Genomic DNA, 16662 nt, shown 5'->3' on the forward strand with positions numbered 1-16662 from the left:
AGAGTTCTTTAGGAAGCTCTGACAACTAGATTCTTCCTGAGCCTGGAGGAAAAGCCCAGGGACCTGGAGCTACTGGTTTCGAGTTCAAATGCCGGGTGTCCCACATATGCACAGCACAATCCTGGCTGCGCTGCTGTTTGTGCCTGTGGCAGCCCCACAGCTCGGCTTGCATAAGCCCCATAAAAAAGGGTGGTGCGGTCCCCAGCAAGTTTTGCAAATAAAAAGACGCAGAAGTGTCGTGACCGGGGCATTACGTAGGGATGTTAACTGTCCCCACTGGCCAGCATTGGTGGCCACCCCCAGTACGGATGTCTGGGCCTCCCCTGAGAGTGCGGCCACCAGAGAGCATGTGTGCAAGCAAAGCACTGCCCCTTAAGGAGTGCAAAGCTCGGCACTATAACCTGCAGCGGGACCCCCATGAGACCCCCATGGGCCCCATGGCCAAGCCCATGTCAGCCCTGACCACCGTGCTATAGCATCAACAGAGAGGCGGCAGCAACAGGGGACAGGGAGGAAATGAAAACACACGAGCCGACCACTCATGTCTCTGGAACTCTGATTCACCCCGTAAGGGTGGGACCAGACTGAGTCACGGGAGGTGACCTGTGTCACCCAGCTGGCTCCTGCCCAGCCCCTGGTGGGAGGGCCTGTGCCTCTCGGGTGCCACGAGCTGGGCAGCTGGGAGAAGCTGAGAGTCCCCTCCCACCTCTGATGTCTCTAATATGTCTCTGCCTCTCCTTCTACTATCAAGGCAGGGGATGGAGCAGAGATAGGACAGCACTTGCCTTGCATGCCACCAACCTGGTTCCATCCCCCGCACACCATATAGTCCTCTGAGTCCGCCAGGAGCAAGTCCTGAGCACTGCTGGGTGTGACCCAAAAACATATTTAAAAAAGAGGAGGAGGGGCTGTAGCGATAGCACAGGGGATAGGGCGTTTGCCTTGCATGCGGCCGACCTGGGTTCGATTCCCAGCATCCCATAGGGTCCCCTGAGCACTGCCAGGAGTGATTCCTGAGTGCAGGGCCAGGAGTAAGCCCTGTGCATTGCTGGGTATGACCCAAAAAGAAAAAAAAAGTGGAAAAAGGTTCAGGAAGAGGGTTGGGGGAGTCTGGGGGCTGTGTTATCCCAGGGCCAGAGGAGGGAGCATAGAAAAAACATTCCCTGCTCTATCCCCAGTCCCCTAGAACTGCAGGCACTGCAGGCTTCCAGGGCTACACTTCTCTACTGATAACCCCACACGTGATCTCGTCACCATCTCTCGCTAGCTGGTGAGTCCCTTAAGGGCTGGGACAGGCTTGATTTCCCCTGAGAGCCCAGCGTGTCCCCGGCACACTGCCACTGCTTGCTGACTTTTTCATGAGGAACGGAGAGGCGAGAACACTTACCGGGTTACACAGGGTCAGAGCTGGACTGATACCTCCAGCCTAGCAACTCGGAAAGGCACCAGCTCGCCTCTGGGGTGGGGTCAGATCTCCTGTCCGAGGATGAGCTTGGCCCGCCCTGATTTGTAGCATAGCAGATTAATTTGGGTTTCGTGGAACCCTTCGGTAGGGTAAAGAATGGACAGTAGCCCTCTGGATAGGAAAAAGGCTTTCTCCTTCTCTCTGTCTCCGTCTCCGTCTCTCTTTCTCTCTGTCTCTCTCTCTTACACACACACACACACACACACACACACACACACACACACACACACACACACACACACACACACACACACACCAATTTCTAGGTTATCAGCTCTATGAAAGAAAGAGAAATCTTGGGCCAGATAGTACAGTGGGCAGGGTGCTTGCCATGCATGCAACCAGCCACTTTCAGGAGTGCTCCCTGAGCACAGAGCCAGGACTATGACCTGAGCACAGTCCAGTGTGGCCTGAAAGTAGAGAGGGAGAGAGAAAGCTTTATTTTTTTCCTCCAGATGAATGCCAGCTCATGAATATTGATGGAGTTATAGCATCAAAAACTAGCATTCTGCAGCTCCCCGTCCAGTCCCCGGGGAAGATGCCAAGAAAGATGCTCCAATAATCCGGCCCGAGTGAGTGTCAGGGCACAGGATGCCCAAGGTCATGGGCCCACAGCGGATCTATCCATTGATGAGGAGAAATGTTCCAGAATGTAGAGAACCTGGGCAGGGCTCACCTTCAAGTGCTCGCATGTCCTGTGACTGCTCGAGGCTGCGCGGCAGAACTGGGGCTACTCGGCAGTTACCTCGTACCCCTGCCAAGAATATTCAACTACACCCAATCAGGGGGAAACAGTCACACAGAGCCAGAGGTGGGACACGCCACCTGGTGGACTTGACCTTGACTCTCATGCCAGGAGGAAGGGGCAGAGCTGGCCTCGCTGTGCCTGTGTGAGGCCCTGGGGGTCGCCACACTGTTTTCTGTTCTGTTCTGTTTTGTTTTATTGAGGCGGCTGTACTGAAAGGAACTGAAAAGACACAGTGCTGAAAGTGAAGCATAAAACTTTATTGGAACCTGTGTCCCCTTATGAATCGGAAGGCGTTTCGGAAGCCTGGGACATCATTCGAGAAAACCACGTGGCCGTCATTGCTCTTGGGCTGGTAACGGTTTCTGTGGCCAGAGAATACATCTTTCCTTGGACACAGCAGATAAAATGTTTGGCGTCTACAACTTTCTTTCAAACGGTGCAGAAAAAGAAAGAAAGGAAGGAAAAAAGAAAGTCGCGAGCGAGCGGTCTAAAGATGAAATGAATGTGGCCGGTGTGTAACAATGGCCGGGGCCGGGCTGAGCACTGGGCCGGGAGGCTGGCTGTTTGATTTCGGTGGGTGGAAGCGGGCCTCGCGAACATGAATCCCCGTCTCTGCCCACACTGTGCTGGCTCCCCGCGGCGGAGGCGCTGGGTACGGTTTACATCGAACTCTTCCTTTCAACTTTTCTGGAGGCTTGAAATCTTTCAAAAGGAAGCACGGGGAGAGGGTGAGGGCTCCTGGCCCCAGACTAAGCCTCGAACCCCGACGCAGGAGCCCCCCTCCGGGCAGGCCCTGGCACAGGCGAGGGCCCAGGCAGGCTCCGGAGAGCCTTTCAGGCTATTTAAAAAAAAAAAAAAAAAAAAAGGAAGAAAGAAAGAAAGAAAATGGCCTGAAAGTGCTGGTGCAGGAAAGGGCCAGGAAAACCGGCAGACTCTGCTCCCTTCCCCCTCTCCTGCTCAGCCCGCCTCACCCTTGCCCCCCCTCCCCGTACAGGGCTCGCACAGAGACCTGCGTGGCTCCTGCCAGCCAGGACAGACCCTGGGTGACCAAAGAGAAGGTCAGGGCTTCCCCTGACTGTCCCCCTATTCTCAGAGCCCGGCTGCGCCTGAGCTGAGTGTCCACACAGGATCCCCCCAGCAGGCCTCACCCCTTCTCTGCCTTAGCCTGCATGGTGGGGGGGGGGTGGGGGCACGCTGGACGCTGCAGAGTGCGGCCTCCCAGGCTCACCATGGAGAGGCTCTGGCAGACACCCCGACTGTGCCGGCCGAGGGGCGCACAGCTGCTGCCACGTCCCTCACCCCCTGGAGCCGTGCCCTCGAGGGCGCCAGGCCCCCGGCCATGGCCAGAGCCAACATGTGTAAGACCAGCTCAGTCCCCCAAGGCCCACCTGGCGGGGTCCGGTCACCCTCCTGGGGCGGGGCAGGGCCTTCGCTGCCAGGCCTCTCGGAGCACAGGGAGGAGGGTCAGCAAGGCGGAGTCGAGCACGGCCAGGCCCTCCCAGGAACACCGCAGACCCCTGGAATACCCAGACCCGGCCGTGACCACCTGGCCCCTCCCAGCCCCACACCCCGGCACCACCCCCGCCCCCCAAAGGCCCCCTCGGCGCGCTCCCCCACTCGGGGGGCACAGGAGGCAGCCGGCCCCCACGCACCTGTCATCCAGCAGCAGCCGCCCCTCCGCCTGCAGCTCCCCCACTTCCGGACTTGCTCCGAACACGTCCCACAGGCTCAGCCGGGGCGCGAACCGCTGCCAGTGCTGGGGAAGCAGTGGGCTCGGAGGTCAGGGGCAGGCCGGGGCGGGTCAGTGAGCGGCTACTCGGCACAGGGAAGGGTCCCAAAGGCTCTGGCCTGGTGCAGGGGGCTCCACTGCTGCCTCCACCCCCCAGGACCAGGCCAACGGGCCAGCAGGGAGGCACTTACATTCCTGGTCCATGGCGCCCCCCAGTGAGCCTCCCCCCCAGACCCCCCTCCCACCCCACACCCAGAGTCACAGCCCGGAGTTTGAACGGTGCTGCCTTAAGACATTTGGAAGCCTTCCTGAAGTCTGAACCCATCGCTGAGAAAATGGGGTGTCAGACTGAGGCTACGATGTGTGCCCAAGGGAGCAGGAGGGAGAGGAGTGCCCTGGCTCAGGGTCTCACCACTGCACCACCGTGCCCACATGGGAGAGGGATGTGTGTGAGACTCTGTGTGTGTATGTGTGTGAGAGGGAGAGAGTGTGTGTGTGTGTGTGTCTGTGTTTGAATGTGAGACAGTATGTGTGTGTATATAAGGCTTGATGTGTGTGTGTGTGTGTGTGTGTGTTTGAAAATCTGTGAGTGTGGCTGTGTTTGAATGTGTGAGGCTGCATGTGTGTATGAGGCTCTGTGTGTGTGTGTGTGTGTACGTGTGTGTGCACACACGTGTATACAGAAAGGAGAACGCTTCTGCCAAGTGGAGGAAGCAGGGTACCAGCGCCCACTGACCTCTTACCTGGTGAGTAACCCCCACATCTGTCCGCAGCCCCATGGCCAAAACTTCCTCCAGCCTGAAAGTAAAAACCAGCCGGGGGTCTCAGAGACTCTGACCGGGCCAGTCTCCAGGCACGGGTGGGCCTGAGGGCGCGCGGGGAGCCCACGGGAGACCCCCTGCTGCTCACAGCTCCAGCTCGCCCAGGGGGACACGCTTCCGGGTGCCGTGGCCAGACAGCATCACCTCCTTCACCCAGTTGTCAGGCTCGAGGGTCTGGATCCGAGCTTCCCGGGTGTGGCCACCGGCCCCCAGGGGCACAAACCGCCCGTGGGCCCCTGACAACAAGAGTCAGTCACCAACGCCAGGTTAGTGGCAGCCAACACCGCCGTGAGTTCTCCGATTGAGACCCGGAACACGGGAGAAGTGTTGCGTCCTCGGGCTCTGCGCCGGTTTGAGTCTGGGTTCGAGCAGACCCTCCAGCTGACGTGCGAGACGAGACCCCCGAGGGCTGGGGAGACGGCTGCACGCGGCAGGCCCAGGCTCCATCCCCGGCCCCGCCTGGCCCCCCACACTCCTGGGAAGGGTCCTGAGCACTGAGCTGAGACAGGAATAACCCCTGAACACTGCTGGGGGCGGCCCCAGCCCAAGGTAAATAAAAACAGACAGACAAAAAGGAAAAGACTGAGAAGCACCGTGTCAACCCCAACCCTGGGAGACACAGCCGCCTGAACTCTGCAAAGCGGGGGGTACTTCCTGCTGCACTTTCCACGTGGGGAAACTGAGGGCAGGGGATCTATGTGGCCCAAGACCACCCTGACACTGCTCTCTGGAGTCACCCCACCTACGCGATGACAGGGCACTCACCGGGCCCAACGCCAAGGTACTGTCCACACTGCCAGTACGTCCAATTGTGGGTACTAAGCGCTCCCTGTGGGGAGGGAGGGGACAGTCAGTGCAGAGGAGGGGGGGCAGGGGGCGGGGGGGCCCTTTCTGCTCAGAGGGTCCCATCCCAAGGCCTGGAGCCGCCCTGGCCACAGCCCCCGCGGGCCAGCTGCCACAGGACTCACGTTCCTGGCGAAGTTGGAGACCTCGTACTGGCGGAAGCCCGCCTCCCGCAGGGCGGCCCGGCCCTCCAGGTACATCTCCGCGGCCAGGTCCGGGTCGGGCGCGGGCAGGGCGCCCCGCTGCACCTGGCTGAAGAGGGCGGTGCCCCGCTCCAGGGACAGCTGGTACAGGGACACGTGGTCGTCGCAGTGCTGGAGCAGCTCCCGCAGCTGCTGCAGCCATGGCCCCGTCCGCTGGGCGGGCAGCCCCAGCAGCAGGTCCGTGGACACGCGCCCCGGGAAGAGGCGCCGGGCCTCCGCCAGGGTCCGCAGGGCGTCGCGGGCCGAGTGGGTCCGCCCCAGCAGCTGGAGCTCCCGGTCGTCCAGGGACTGGGGAGAGAGGAGGCGAGGGGTGGGCCTGCAGGGACCCGCCACTGGCCTGCTGGTCACAGACACAGATCAGAAGAAACGCGGGGACTCAGGTGGGAGTCGGAGGGTCAGGCTGGCACCCTGGCACCGCCCACTGCGGGGACGCTGCCCCTGGCCCCTCTGATTTGTTATTTCATTTTATTTTGGGTTTGGGTGTGGGGGGGATGCACACTCCTGGCTCTGTGCTCAGGGGCCCATGGGCAGTACCGGGGCTCCAACTGGGCTGGGCCACAAGCAAGGCAAGCAAACACCTCCCCTCGGACCCTCTATGATATCGTGATTATAACGCTGCACTGTTGGCTCTACTGTATAGAGGAGGAAACTGAAGTTCAGAGATCGTGAGACCCCTTGACCTGAAGTTCCTACAATCACAAAGGCAGACCTAGAATTTAGGACTGTCCAGCTCCTTTCCGTTTATTTAAGGACAGCTCCTTACACAGGGGGCCGCGGCAGGGTTCCATCCCAGCCCCACGGCCTTCTGAGGTTTGACCTTTCGTTCTGAAGGGTTTCAAGCCCACGGAAGCGCCAAAAGAGGAGCACAGGAAACGCCGAGGCTAGCTGCCCCGAGTAACGATGGGTCACATTTTGCTCTCGCTAGACATCATGCTGAATCATCTGCGAGCAGGCGACAGCCCAGCCCTGTTCAGAAGAACTTCCCGTGATGACAGAACGGGCTAGGTCTGCACTGCTGGACACCGCAGGCACTGGCCCACCTGGTCACTTACCTTTCAAGATAATTAAATCTGGGGGGGAAGGGGGAGAAGGGGCATCCCGGTGTCCAGGGGGTTGGAGAGCACTTACGGCCGAGCTCAGTCTGGTCATGGGGACTTGATGTTTCCGGGACAGGGCTTGGGGGTGCCACGCTGTTCAGGCCGCCAGGGTTACACCCAGTGGTGCTTGGGAGCCAGCCGGGGCCACACCTGGCACTGCAGGGGACCAAACTCAGGGCCTTCCTGCTTCCTCCCCAAGTTAATGACACGGAAAGAGCCACCCAGGGCTCCCTCGTCCGAGGCCAGGGACTACCGTCCTGGTTCCGTGCAGCTGTAGGACACCCCACCACCCGTTCGCTCCCGAGTACAGGCCAGTGAGCAGCCCAGATCTGGGTGGTCACACGGAATCAACTTACAGAGGACCTCCCCGCCCTGCCCATCCCAGCCACTTTCCTTTAGAGCAAGGACACTCTCTGGCCCGGCCACAATCCAGGGGCAGGAAGGGTAGCGTGCCGCAGCACCATGATCAAATCCCGAGTCACCCTCATAGTGGCCCCACCGTACCACTGCATCCGCCCCGGCAGCTTCCTCTTCCTTCCCCAACCCAGCCCCTACCTGGGCTCACGGGATGCCTTCAGCCCTGTCTACACTTCCCCTTCGTCATCCTCAGCTCTGACAATGACTTGTTGGAAGAACACGGTCTGGCTGTTTTTTTTTTTTTTTTAAAGTGTCACAACGGGGTTTGAAGCCCAGAGAAGTCCCCAGGCACCACGGGGCGTGGCCTCAACACAAAAACAGTCTCTCGATGAATTCTTTCCAGAGATCTGCTTACAGTTGTAAAGTCACTGAGCTTACGGTTCTCAGCACAGGAGCCTGCACTAAAAAAAATTATGAAGCAGGGAGGAGTGGAGATATAGCATGGCAGGTAACAAACATACTTGTCCTGCATGTAGCCTGGGCAGGTGAAACACTTGTCCTGCATGCAGCCCGCCAGTCCTGGTACCACACGTGGTGCCCCTGATCCTGCCAGGAGCAAATCCTGAGCACAACTGGGTGTGATCCAAAACTGAAAACAACAAAATGGGGAAGAGAGTAGCTAGATCTCAAAATATGTGTTCTCTCTTCCTCTCTCTCTCTCTCTCTCTCTCTCTCTCTCTCTCTCTCTCACACACACACACACACGCACATTTTTTTGTTTTTGTTTTTGGTCCACGTCCAGACGGTGCTCCAGAATCACTCCTGGCAGTGCTTGGAGGACTGCAGGTGATGCTGGGAATCAAACCGAGATCAGCTGCATGCAAGGCGAGTGCCTTACCTTCTGTGCTATCTCTCCAGTCTCCAGAGGGGGGAAAAAAAAAGTCTTAAGTTTTCCTTAAGGGTCGTCACAATTAGATGTCAGCTGTGCGTTTGGAGCCAGAACTGACCTCTCCTTTTCATCACATCTGCTTGATGTATTAGCTGGGTTTCTTCCCACTCAGAAACCTTCCACTCAGGCCAGGTCCAAGGACGGGGGGACGTGCATTGTGTGCAGGCTTGGCGGACTCTGGTCTGCTCCTGACGGCAAGGTCCCCTGAGTGCCACTGGGAGCAACTCCCAAGTATCAAGCCAGGAGCGGCCTTGGAGCACTGTTGGATGAGGCCCCCAAACAGGACAGCGGAAACAAGACCTTCCACTGTCCTCTCACCGCGAGGCAAAACCCCACACTGCTTGGTGAGGGCCCGAGACTGTGGAGCCCGAGACTGCAGCCTTGTCCGCGGCCTGTGCTGACAAGGAATGACTCAAGACTCCCCGAAACATTCCAGGGTGGTGGGGCCACTGAGTCAGCTCAGGCCTTCAGGCACCAGCCCTGCGTATGGACCACCCCTGAGCACAGAGCCTGGAGCAGGCACTGGGGACTTCTAGGTGTGGTCCATCCCCCTCAAAAAGAAAAACCAAACAAACAAAAAGTATGCAAGGTGCTTCCACTTCCTGTGTCCTTTCCTCCCACAGCCTCTCCTCATGAATGCCACCTCATCCAAACACCACCTCCTCCAGGAAGGTTTCCGCGATTTCATCTGCCGGAGCTGATCTCCAGGCCTTACCTGGCCTCCCTGCACTAGCAGCCTTTCCTTCAGTGATCTGACCACCTGTCTACCTCCTCCTGTGTTTCCAATCACCGATCATATATTTTCTGAGCATCCTCTTGATACCAGGAGCTGTAGTGGGTGCTAGAATATTGTGACCAACCCAATCAAAGCCTTCACAAGCTCTGCCTCATGGCACTTGGGCCCGGGGCCCAGCAACAGACAGTTAAGTGCTTACAAAAGTGTCAACACACACTAGAGGCGCGCAGGTCCGGGTGCGGGGGGTTGAAGATGGGATACCTGGAGGCCGATGGACACCCTGTTGACCCCTGCTGCCCCAAAAGCTGCCAGCCTCGCGCCTGGGGCGGATGCAGGGTTGACCTCCAGCGTGACCTCGGAGTCTGCGGGCAGGTGGGCGGCGGCGGCCACTGCCTCCAAGACTGCAGCCACGGTGCGGGGGCTGGCCAGGCTGGGAGTGCCCCCGCCAAAGAACACAGACTCCACCCTGAGGACCAAGGAGGGAGACCGTGAGACGGAGCGTGTGGGGGGGGAGGGGGCGCCCACCAGACCGGGGGCCCCAAACCCCTTCTAAGACCCACCGGCGCACCCCGCTGATGTGCAGGAGAGTCCTGGCCTCGGTCACCAGGCAGCTGCGCAGCGCCGCCTCCTCCACGCCGCCGGCGCGGGGGACGTACTTGTTGAAGTTGCAGTAAGTGCACCGCTTCTCGCAGTACGGCCACTGGGGGCAGGGGGGCGGGGATGAGCAGGGCCGGGGGTCAGCCCTGCGCGCAGGTGGCCCCGAAATCCTTGCCCCCCTCCCCCCAGAGGCCCGCCAGCGACAGCCCGCACCGCCCCTCCGAGCCGTCCCCGCGCCGCCCGCGCGGACCCGCAGCAGTGAGCCCGGCGACCCCGCGTGAGCAAAGCAGCGCAGGAGGGAAAGGGCAGGGTCAAGGGCACCCGGGGGCTGCGCGCCGGCCCTCGGCGCCTGCCCCCCAGACCCGCCTGGGCACCGCGACCCCTTCCAGATCCCGCGGTCGGCTTTGCGGCGTCGCGCTGGGGGGTCGGCGTGGGGAAAGCGGGGCCCGGGGCGTCCCACGTGACCACTGGCCACGTGGGTTCCAGCGCGCGGCGGCGGCCCCGGCCCCGCCACTCACGTGCACGTAAAGCGCCGCGCGCCGGCTCTCGGGCTCTGGGCCCGGGCGTCCTCCCGCGCCCGCCGTGTGGCGGCGCCTCTGGGCCACTCTGGCGGCTGCTGCCCAGCCGCGACCCCGAGCCCCGGGCAGCGCCATGGCGGGCGCGGTGTGTCCGTCCGCGTCCGGGCGGAAGGAGGAGGAGGAACTGCGGGAGCGCGCGCCGCGTCCGACGGCGCTCGGGCGCCACCTGCTGGACATTCGCCGCGCGCGCAGCCCCGCCTTCCCGCGCGGGGTGGCCCCGTTCCCCTCCCTACCCCCCCAACACCGACCTGGTGTAGCCCTCACCCCATCCCAGGAACTTCGTACGTTCCTTTGAACTGTATGCTTGGCTCAGAGGTGGCCGCTGGGGGACTTAAACATGCATAAACCCAAGTCGCAGTGCACTGCCTGAGTCAGGACCGTAGGACAAAGGGGCCTACGATCCTAATTCGGCATCAGCTGGGTGCCGGAGTCCTGGGGTCCTAGAGCGCCCTCCTGCTGAGTGCAGAAAATCTCTGGGGTGATCTGCTTGGTGGGGAGAATAAGCCGCTGTGTCCTGGGCCAGGCTCCGCGGGTCCCTCCTGGGAAGACCCCCAGTGTTGTCTGGGGTGCAGGTGGACTGGGGAAGCAGCACCCAGAGAGCCCTGCGAAGCGGAAAGGGCCACTTGAATCCCAGGCATGTGGTCTTGCACATGCCTCGTGTTTCAGCTTCATCACCAGTGAAGGGAAACTCATTCTCCTGCTTGACAGGGTTGTTGGGAAGATTTCAAGGAAGAACTTGGGTTTGAGGGCCAGTCCTGGCAGTGCTCACTCCTGGGAGTGCTCCAGAGGCCATGTGTGGTGCTGGGGATCGAGCCAGGGTTGGCCGCATGCAGGGCGAGTTCCTTAACCCTGGTACTATCTCTCGTGCCCCTCAATAAAAAAAAAAATTTTGTATGAAAGCACCAAGCATAGCTGGCAGTGGGCATACATACCCTAAGGCTACGGATTTTTGAGGAAAGAGAGCAGTGGTGTTGTCAGGAGGACTCTCTGGGAAGTCAAGAGCGGGATGGGGATGGGAGAATCCTATGTGTCTTCTAATATTGTTTGGTGGGGTTTGCTTGTTGGCTTTGGGACCACATCCAGCAGTGGGCAGGGATCACTCCTGGCAGGCTAGGGGACCATATGGGATGCCTGAGATCAAACCTGGATCAGCTGCATCTAAGGCAGGCATCTCACATGTTATCCTATGGCTCTGGCTCTGTTTTGGTATTTGGGCCACATCTGGTGATGCTCGAAGGCTTTTTCTGTGTGCTGAGCTCAGGAGTCACCCCTGGTGGTGCTCAGGGGATCATATGCGATGCCAGAGATTCAAAACAGGTATGGCAGGATACAGGGCAAGTGATGAAACTCCCTATGCTATCTCTCAGGTACCCAAGTGCTTTTTTGGAACCTACGTGTTTATTTTTTATTTCAAACTGCAACATTCTTAGTTTCCCTGGCCCAGCACGGGAATTCCAAGTTCATGAATTTAAAAAAATAAAATAAAATAGAATAGAGTAAAAGAAAAACGCTTAGTTGGGGGAGGAAGTGAATAATAGGTGAAAATGGGATGATGGGGGGAGGGTGGTTAGGTCAGAGAAGGGACCTCTATGACAAAGATAGTGGGAAGTGATCACACTGGATAAGAACTGGGTGCTGAAAGGAGGTAAAGTGATATGCAGGATACCCTTTCAGTAACAGTTTGCAAACCACGATGCCTAAAAGAGGAAAGTGCTATAGTGGCAGGCTGGGGGGCAGGAGGGAAACTGGGCACACTGGTGTAGGGAAGTAGACACTGGTGAAGGGAGGGGTGCTTGAACATTGTAGAACTGAAACTCCATAATGGATGACTTTGTAACTTTGTATCCCGTGGTGAGCCAGTAAATGTTAAAAAATATTTTTACAAAAAGAAAGTGGGATGGTTTCTGTAGCACTGTAGCACTGTAGTCCAACCCGCATCGATTTGCTCGAGTGGGCACCAGTAACATCTCCATCATGAGACTTCTTGTTACTGTTTTTGGCACATTGAATATGCCACGGGTAGCTTGCCAGTCTCTGCTGTGTGGCCGAGATACTCTTGGTAGCTTGCCGGGCTGAGAGGGGCGGAGGAATTGAACCTGGGTGGGCTGCATGCAAGGCTAACACCCTACCCGCTGTGCTACTGTTCCAGTCCATTAGGTTTCTAAGGTGATGGAAATATTTTAAATAAATTTGGGTGATGATTGCACAACAGGCCAGAAATCACGCACTGTAGCTAAAATGAAAGATATATAAATCATATAAATAAAGACATTATTTTTTGCACTGGGGTCACCCAGAGTGGTGCACGCTCAAGGAACTTTACGGAACCCAGCACTTCCTTCTGTAAAGCACGTGCTTCAGTCCTTGGAGCCATCTCCCCGGCCCCAAAGAACACATCTTGCTAGACGAGTAGGATAATGTGGAAAAAGCAAATGAGAATAGCCACCCTCCAGCTGGATTGGTATCTCAGAGGGATCGATGAGGATCGAAACCCGTCAACAAGGCAGGCCAGCATGAGCTACTGCTGACAAGGCCCAGAAGGCTGAAAGTGCCCGCGTCCCACCAGCTCTCCCCTCCTCCTCCCTGCACGGCTGCCAAGAGATCACGCAGGGCGAAAGCAGCCAAAGGAAACGAGCTCTTTATGCCAAGTCACATAGACAGACAGCGGAGGCGGGGGGGGGGGGGCAAGAGCAGGGAGGGCCTCGGCGCCCCCAAGCCCTCTTTTTCAGAGGTTTAGACGTTGTTCCATCTGCTCTCGAAGTTTGTGTTTCTGGATCTAGAGGCAAGAGAAAGAAATAAGAGCCAGGCTCTGGGCCTCTGCCAGCCGGGCACTCTGTCTGTCTGCAGAGAACCCAGGGGTTCCTCAGGCTGAAACTGGGAATGTCTGGGGTTACCCCGGGTAAGCTGACCTATGGCCACTCTCCTGCTAGCCTCCAGATAGACCCTTTTTGGCTATTTTCTTTTTTTTTCTTTTTATTGAGTCACACCTGGCGATACACAGGGGTTACTCCTGGCTCTGCACTCAGGAATTACCCCTGGCCGTGCTCAGGGGACCATATGGGATGCTGGGATTCGAACCTGGGTCGGCCGCGTGCAAGGCAAACGCCCTACCCGCTGTGCTATCGCTCCAGCCCCATTGGCTATTTTCTTGAGAGGGGGTTGACACCCGGCCGTGTGTGACTTGCTCTGGGCTCTGTTGCCCTGGGATCAGTCCTGGAGATGCTTGGGGAACTGCATGCAGGCATCCAGCCTGGGTTGGCCACATGCAAGGCAGCACCTTAATCCCCTGGACTGCCTGCCGGCTTCGGACAGACTCGCCAGTGGCTGAGGGGCTGCCGTCTGCCTGGCCTTCAGTACCAGGGACCCAGGCCTCCCTCCCTTCCCCGTCTCCCCCACGAACACACCTTTCCCGAGACTGTGAGCGGGTAGCTCGTGACAAACACGAAATAGCGGGGAATCTTGAAGTGGGAGATCTGCAGAGCCAAGACAGGGAGAGTGTCAGGCGGGCGACCCGGGGGCGGTGGGGAGGGGAGGGGCGGGGCGGGGGCTGGGGCACCCACCTTCCCTTTGCAGAAAGCCTTGAGCTCCTCGGCCGTGGTCTCCTGGCCTGCCTTCAGCCGGATGCAGGCACAGACTTCCTCCCCCATCCGGTCATCCTTCACTCCCACCACCTTCCAGGGGCAGAGCCACAACTCAGAAGGCCTCTGCCTGTTTCCTGCCTCCCTCCTGGGGGCGCCCAGCACAGCTTGGGGGCAGGAGGGAGACACGGAAGGGGGAAGCGGGGACCCTCTGGCGGCACGGCAGCTTGGCGTGCAGGGGCCTCACCTGCACTTCCTGCACCTTGGGGTGTGTGTGGAAGAAGTCCTCCAGCTCCGCGGGGTAGATGTTCTCCCCACCCCGGATGATCATGTCCTTAGAGCGGCCCACAATCCTGCAGAAGCCGTCCTTGTCCATCGTGGCGATGTCTCTGCAAGGAAAGCCAGGGATGGCCTCTCTCTCTCTCTCTCCCCTCGGCCTGGTCTGGCTGGCTGGCTCGCTCGTTCATCACACACTTAGCGAGCACCTATGATGTGTCCGACGCTGTGTTAGGCTGAGGGGGTGGTAGGGGGGGAGGGGGACAGCAGGAACAAGAAGACATTCCCTGGGACTCGAGAGAGGAGGAGGAAGCCAAAACCGAGCCGCCCCCCACCCTCCCTCCCCGCAGTCTCGACCCGTCTCCTCACCCCGTCCGATACCACTTGTCTGGTCCGATGACCTCGTCTGTCTTCTGGGGCTCGCCCCAGTAGCCCAGCATGACACAATACCCGCGGATGCACAGCTCTCCCGGCGCGTTCAGCTCCACCAGCTCCCCGGTCTGCTGGTCAATGATCTGGGCCTGGGAAATCCGACGGCTTCAGGTCAGGGGCTCCCTCCCACCCCCTCACCTTTCAGAACGAAAGCCTCGGGGTGAGGGCGAAGGGGAGGGGGCCTTGGCATTCCCTCCCCCCAGTCACGCAGCTCCTAGGTTTTGCAATGCCACTCCAGGGCAGGACGGCAAAGGCCGCCCGCAGCCGGCCACCTGTGCTGGCATGAGAGTATCTCAGAGGCCCACGTGGGGTCTTCAGGCAGGAGTGCCACGGAGGGCCGGGCCAGCTGCAGGATCCGAGGCTGCCCGGCAGGAGAGAGAGTCTCCCCCAACAAGCCGTGAAGCAGCAAACAGAGAAGCCGCAGAGGGTGGCGTGGCCAGGCAGCAGTCGGGAAGCCTGGGACAGAAATGTCCCGCTGCCCCAGACAGGCCAGGGATGGTCTGAAGTGGAGGGCATGCGGGGGTGGGTGTCCCGGGGAGCAGCACGGGCCCATCAGAACCCCTGGCTGGGCAGAGGCAGCCCAGGATGGTGAAGAAGAGCGGCCGCTAGGGGACGTGGGCTGTGACCCCAGAGGGGACAGGGAAGCCCAGTACACGAGGACATGCCACACTGGTGCCAGAGCTGGGGGTCTGAGAGGAGCCCTTCTGTGCAAAGACCCCAAAGGGCCAGGCGGCTTTGGAAACCCTGTGCTGATGGCAAATGAGAAAAGCACCGCTCGGTGGGGGTGGGGTGCTGGGGCCTGGGGGGGGGCGTGTAGCCCGGCAGGCTGGGCACAGGCAGCAGCAGGCAGCAGGCTCCAGCCTGAGTCCCCAGGCTGCAGGGTACTCTGAGCACAACTGGGAGAGACCCCCCGAGCACTGAGCCCAGAGTAGCTCCTCAGCACCACAGGGACTTGGTCCCCAAACCCAATAGCAAAAAGGGTGAAAAGGCTGTTGTGAGGCAGGGAGGGGCGGGGGAGAGAGAACGGGGTGGGAGGGGTGGAAACAGTCTCGGCGCGCTCTCCTCTCTGAGCTGCCGTGGCTTCCCCAGGCCGACTGAGGGGTTTGGCAAAAACACCTCGGGCGGGAAGGGAGGCTGCGGAGAAGCCCAGCTGGCCGCGGCGTTTGCCACTGCGCCGCTCTGCCCATTAGACCCCCACCTGGCCTGGCCTGGCTGGGGAGCCCGACTTGATCCTGGGGTGCTCAGGGTCCGAGCGGTTTGGATCAGTCATGGAGAGAAACCCCGGCCGTGGGGGGCGCCGGGGCTCACCTCTGTGTGAGGCATTACTCTGCCCACAGTCTCCGCCTTCTGCTCCGTGGTGTCCTCGGCAAAGGTCATGAAGGTCACCGGACTGTTCTCGGTGGTTCCGTATGCCACCTGGAGGGGGCCCAGGGAGGTGTTTGCGGGAGTGGGAGGACCCCAGAGGGAGGGGGCGCACTCCCTCTGGGACCTGGAACCCGCCCGGCTGGCTCCCAACCGAGCGCTCAGACCAGGTCCTCCCAGTCTCGCTGCGGCCCCAGCCCAGCCACGTGCTCTGACCTTACCAGCCCTCTGCCCCGGTCCCCTTCCTTGTTTCAGCTCACCCCACCCCTTCCCGCCAAGCCACAGGTCCCGTCAACTTGATGAGAAAGCCAGCCTGCCTCGAGCCAGCCGGGAACCCCTCAGACACCCCCACCGCCACCCCAGGCACCCCCCACCCCCGCCCCCCACCGACCCTGCACCAGCCTCCTGAAACCAGGGACAAGTGTCTGGCCATGGGGCTGGGTGCCCCCCAAGCTCTGGAGAGCTGCCTGTGAGTTAATTTCCATCAAAATAAAAATATAGCCAAAGGAAGGCTTTTAGAAGCCTGGGCACACTCCCCGCCACACCCCGCCTTCTACCCCCACCGCATCGAGCGGTTGGAACATCCTGAGCAAGAGAAAACCAGAAGCCAGCCTCGGCGAGGCCCAAAAACCATCCGGAACGTTCCGGGCCAATTATAATAACCCTCAACTAGAGGCAAGGGTGGCAGGGACAGCCGGGTACCTGGCTGCTGGGAGAAGAGGAGGGAGTGTTCTCCGGGAAGAGACCTCAGCCTGCCTTCCCCCACTTAGCCCAGTCTCACCGCACCCCCCACCCCAGCAATTTCCTCCCCTCCAGCCCTAAGGGACAAGTGCTCCAGCAGGCAGCCCGCTTGCTCCCCCCACACCCCCCAATCCCCTTCCTCTTCCCGCA

At 59.8% G+C, this 16662-nt stretch overlaps 2 protein-coding genes across 4 annotated transcripts in view; both read right to left on the reverse strand.

Annotated features, from left to right (window-relative positions):
- Nucleotides 1-2449: 2449 nt before the first annotated feature.
- Nucleotides 2450-10252, reverse strand: RSAD1 (radical S-adenosyl methionine domain containing 1). Of its 3 annotated transcripts, XM_055131508.1 has the most exons (10): nucleotides 10064-10252; nucleotides 9509-9648; nucleotides 9210-9414; nucleotides 5732-6097; nucleotides 5529-5592; nucleotides 4852-4999; nucleotides 4686-4740; nucleotides 3866-3969; nucleotides 3602-3730; nucleotides 2450-2915 (listed from the first exon to the last, which is right to left on the reverse strand). In XM_055131508.1, the coding sequence occupies exons 1-9, from the start codon at nucleotides 10196-10198 to the stop codon at nucleotides 3616-3618; spliced, it is 1332 nt and encodes a 443-aa protein (XP_054987483.1). In that variant the 5' UTR covers nucleotides 10199-10252; the 3' UTR covers nucleotides 2450-2915; nucleotides 3602-3615. The 3 variants fall into 3 exon arrangements, with proteins under 3 accessions (XP_054987483.1, XP_054987484.1, XP_054987482.1); XM_055131509.1 differs by lacking the exon at nucleotides 3602-3730; XM_055131507.1 differs by lacking the exons at nucleotides 2450-2915; nucleotides 3602-3730; nucleotides 3866-3969 and having other exon boundaries at nucleotides 4206-4740.
- Nucleotides 10253-12745: 2493 nt separating this feature from the next.
- ACSF2 (acyl-CoA synthetase family member 2) overlaps nucleotides 12746-16662 on the reverse strand; it is a 41735-nt gene continuing 37818 nt past the window's right edge. Inside the window, exons 11-16 of the mRNA XM_004608668.2 lie at nucleotides 15718-15825; nucleotides 14347-14498; nucleotides 13949-14090; nucleotides 13684-13794; nucleotides 13528-13596; nucleotides 12746-12899 (exon numbers count right to left, since the gene is read on the reverse strand). Coding sequence (XP_004608725.2) covers nucleotides 12849-12899; nucleotides 13528-13596; nucleotides 13684-13794; nucleotides 13949-14090; nucleotides 14347-14498; nucleotides 15718-15825 — 633 coding nt within the window. The 3' untranslated portion in view covers nucleotides 12746-12848. The remainder of the gene's footprint in view (nucleotides 12900-13527; nucleotides 13597-13683; nucleotides 13795-13948; nucleotides 14091-14346; nucleotides 14499-15717; nucleotides 15826-16662) is intronic.

Source organism: Sorex araneus, chromosome 3 (assembly GCF_027595985.1).
Source record: "Sorex araneus isolate mSorAra2 chromosome 3, mSorAra2.pri, whole genome shotgun sequence".
Classification (NCBI taxonomy): domain Eukaryota; kingdom Metazoa; phylum Chordata; class Mammalia; order Eulipotyphla; family Soricidae; genus Sorex; species Sorex araneus.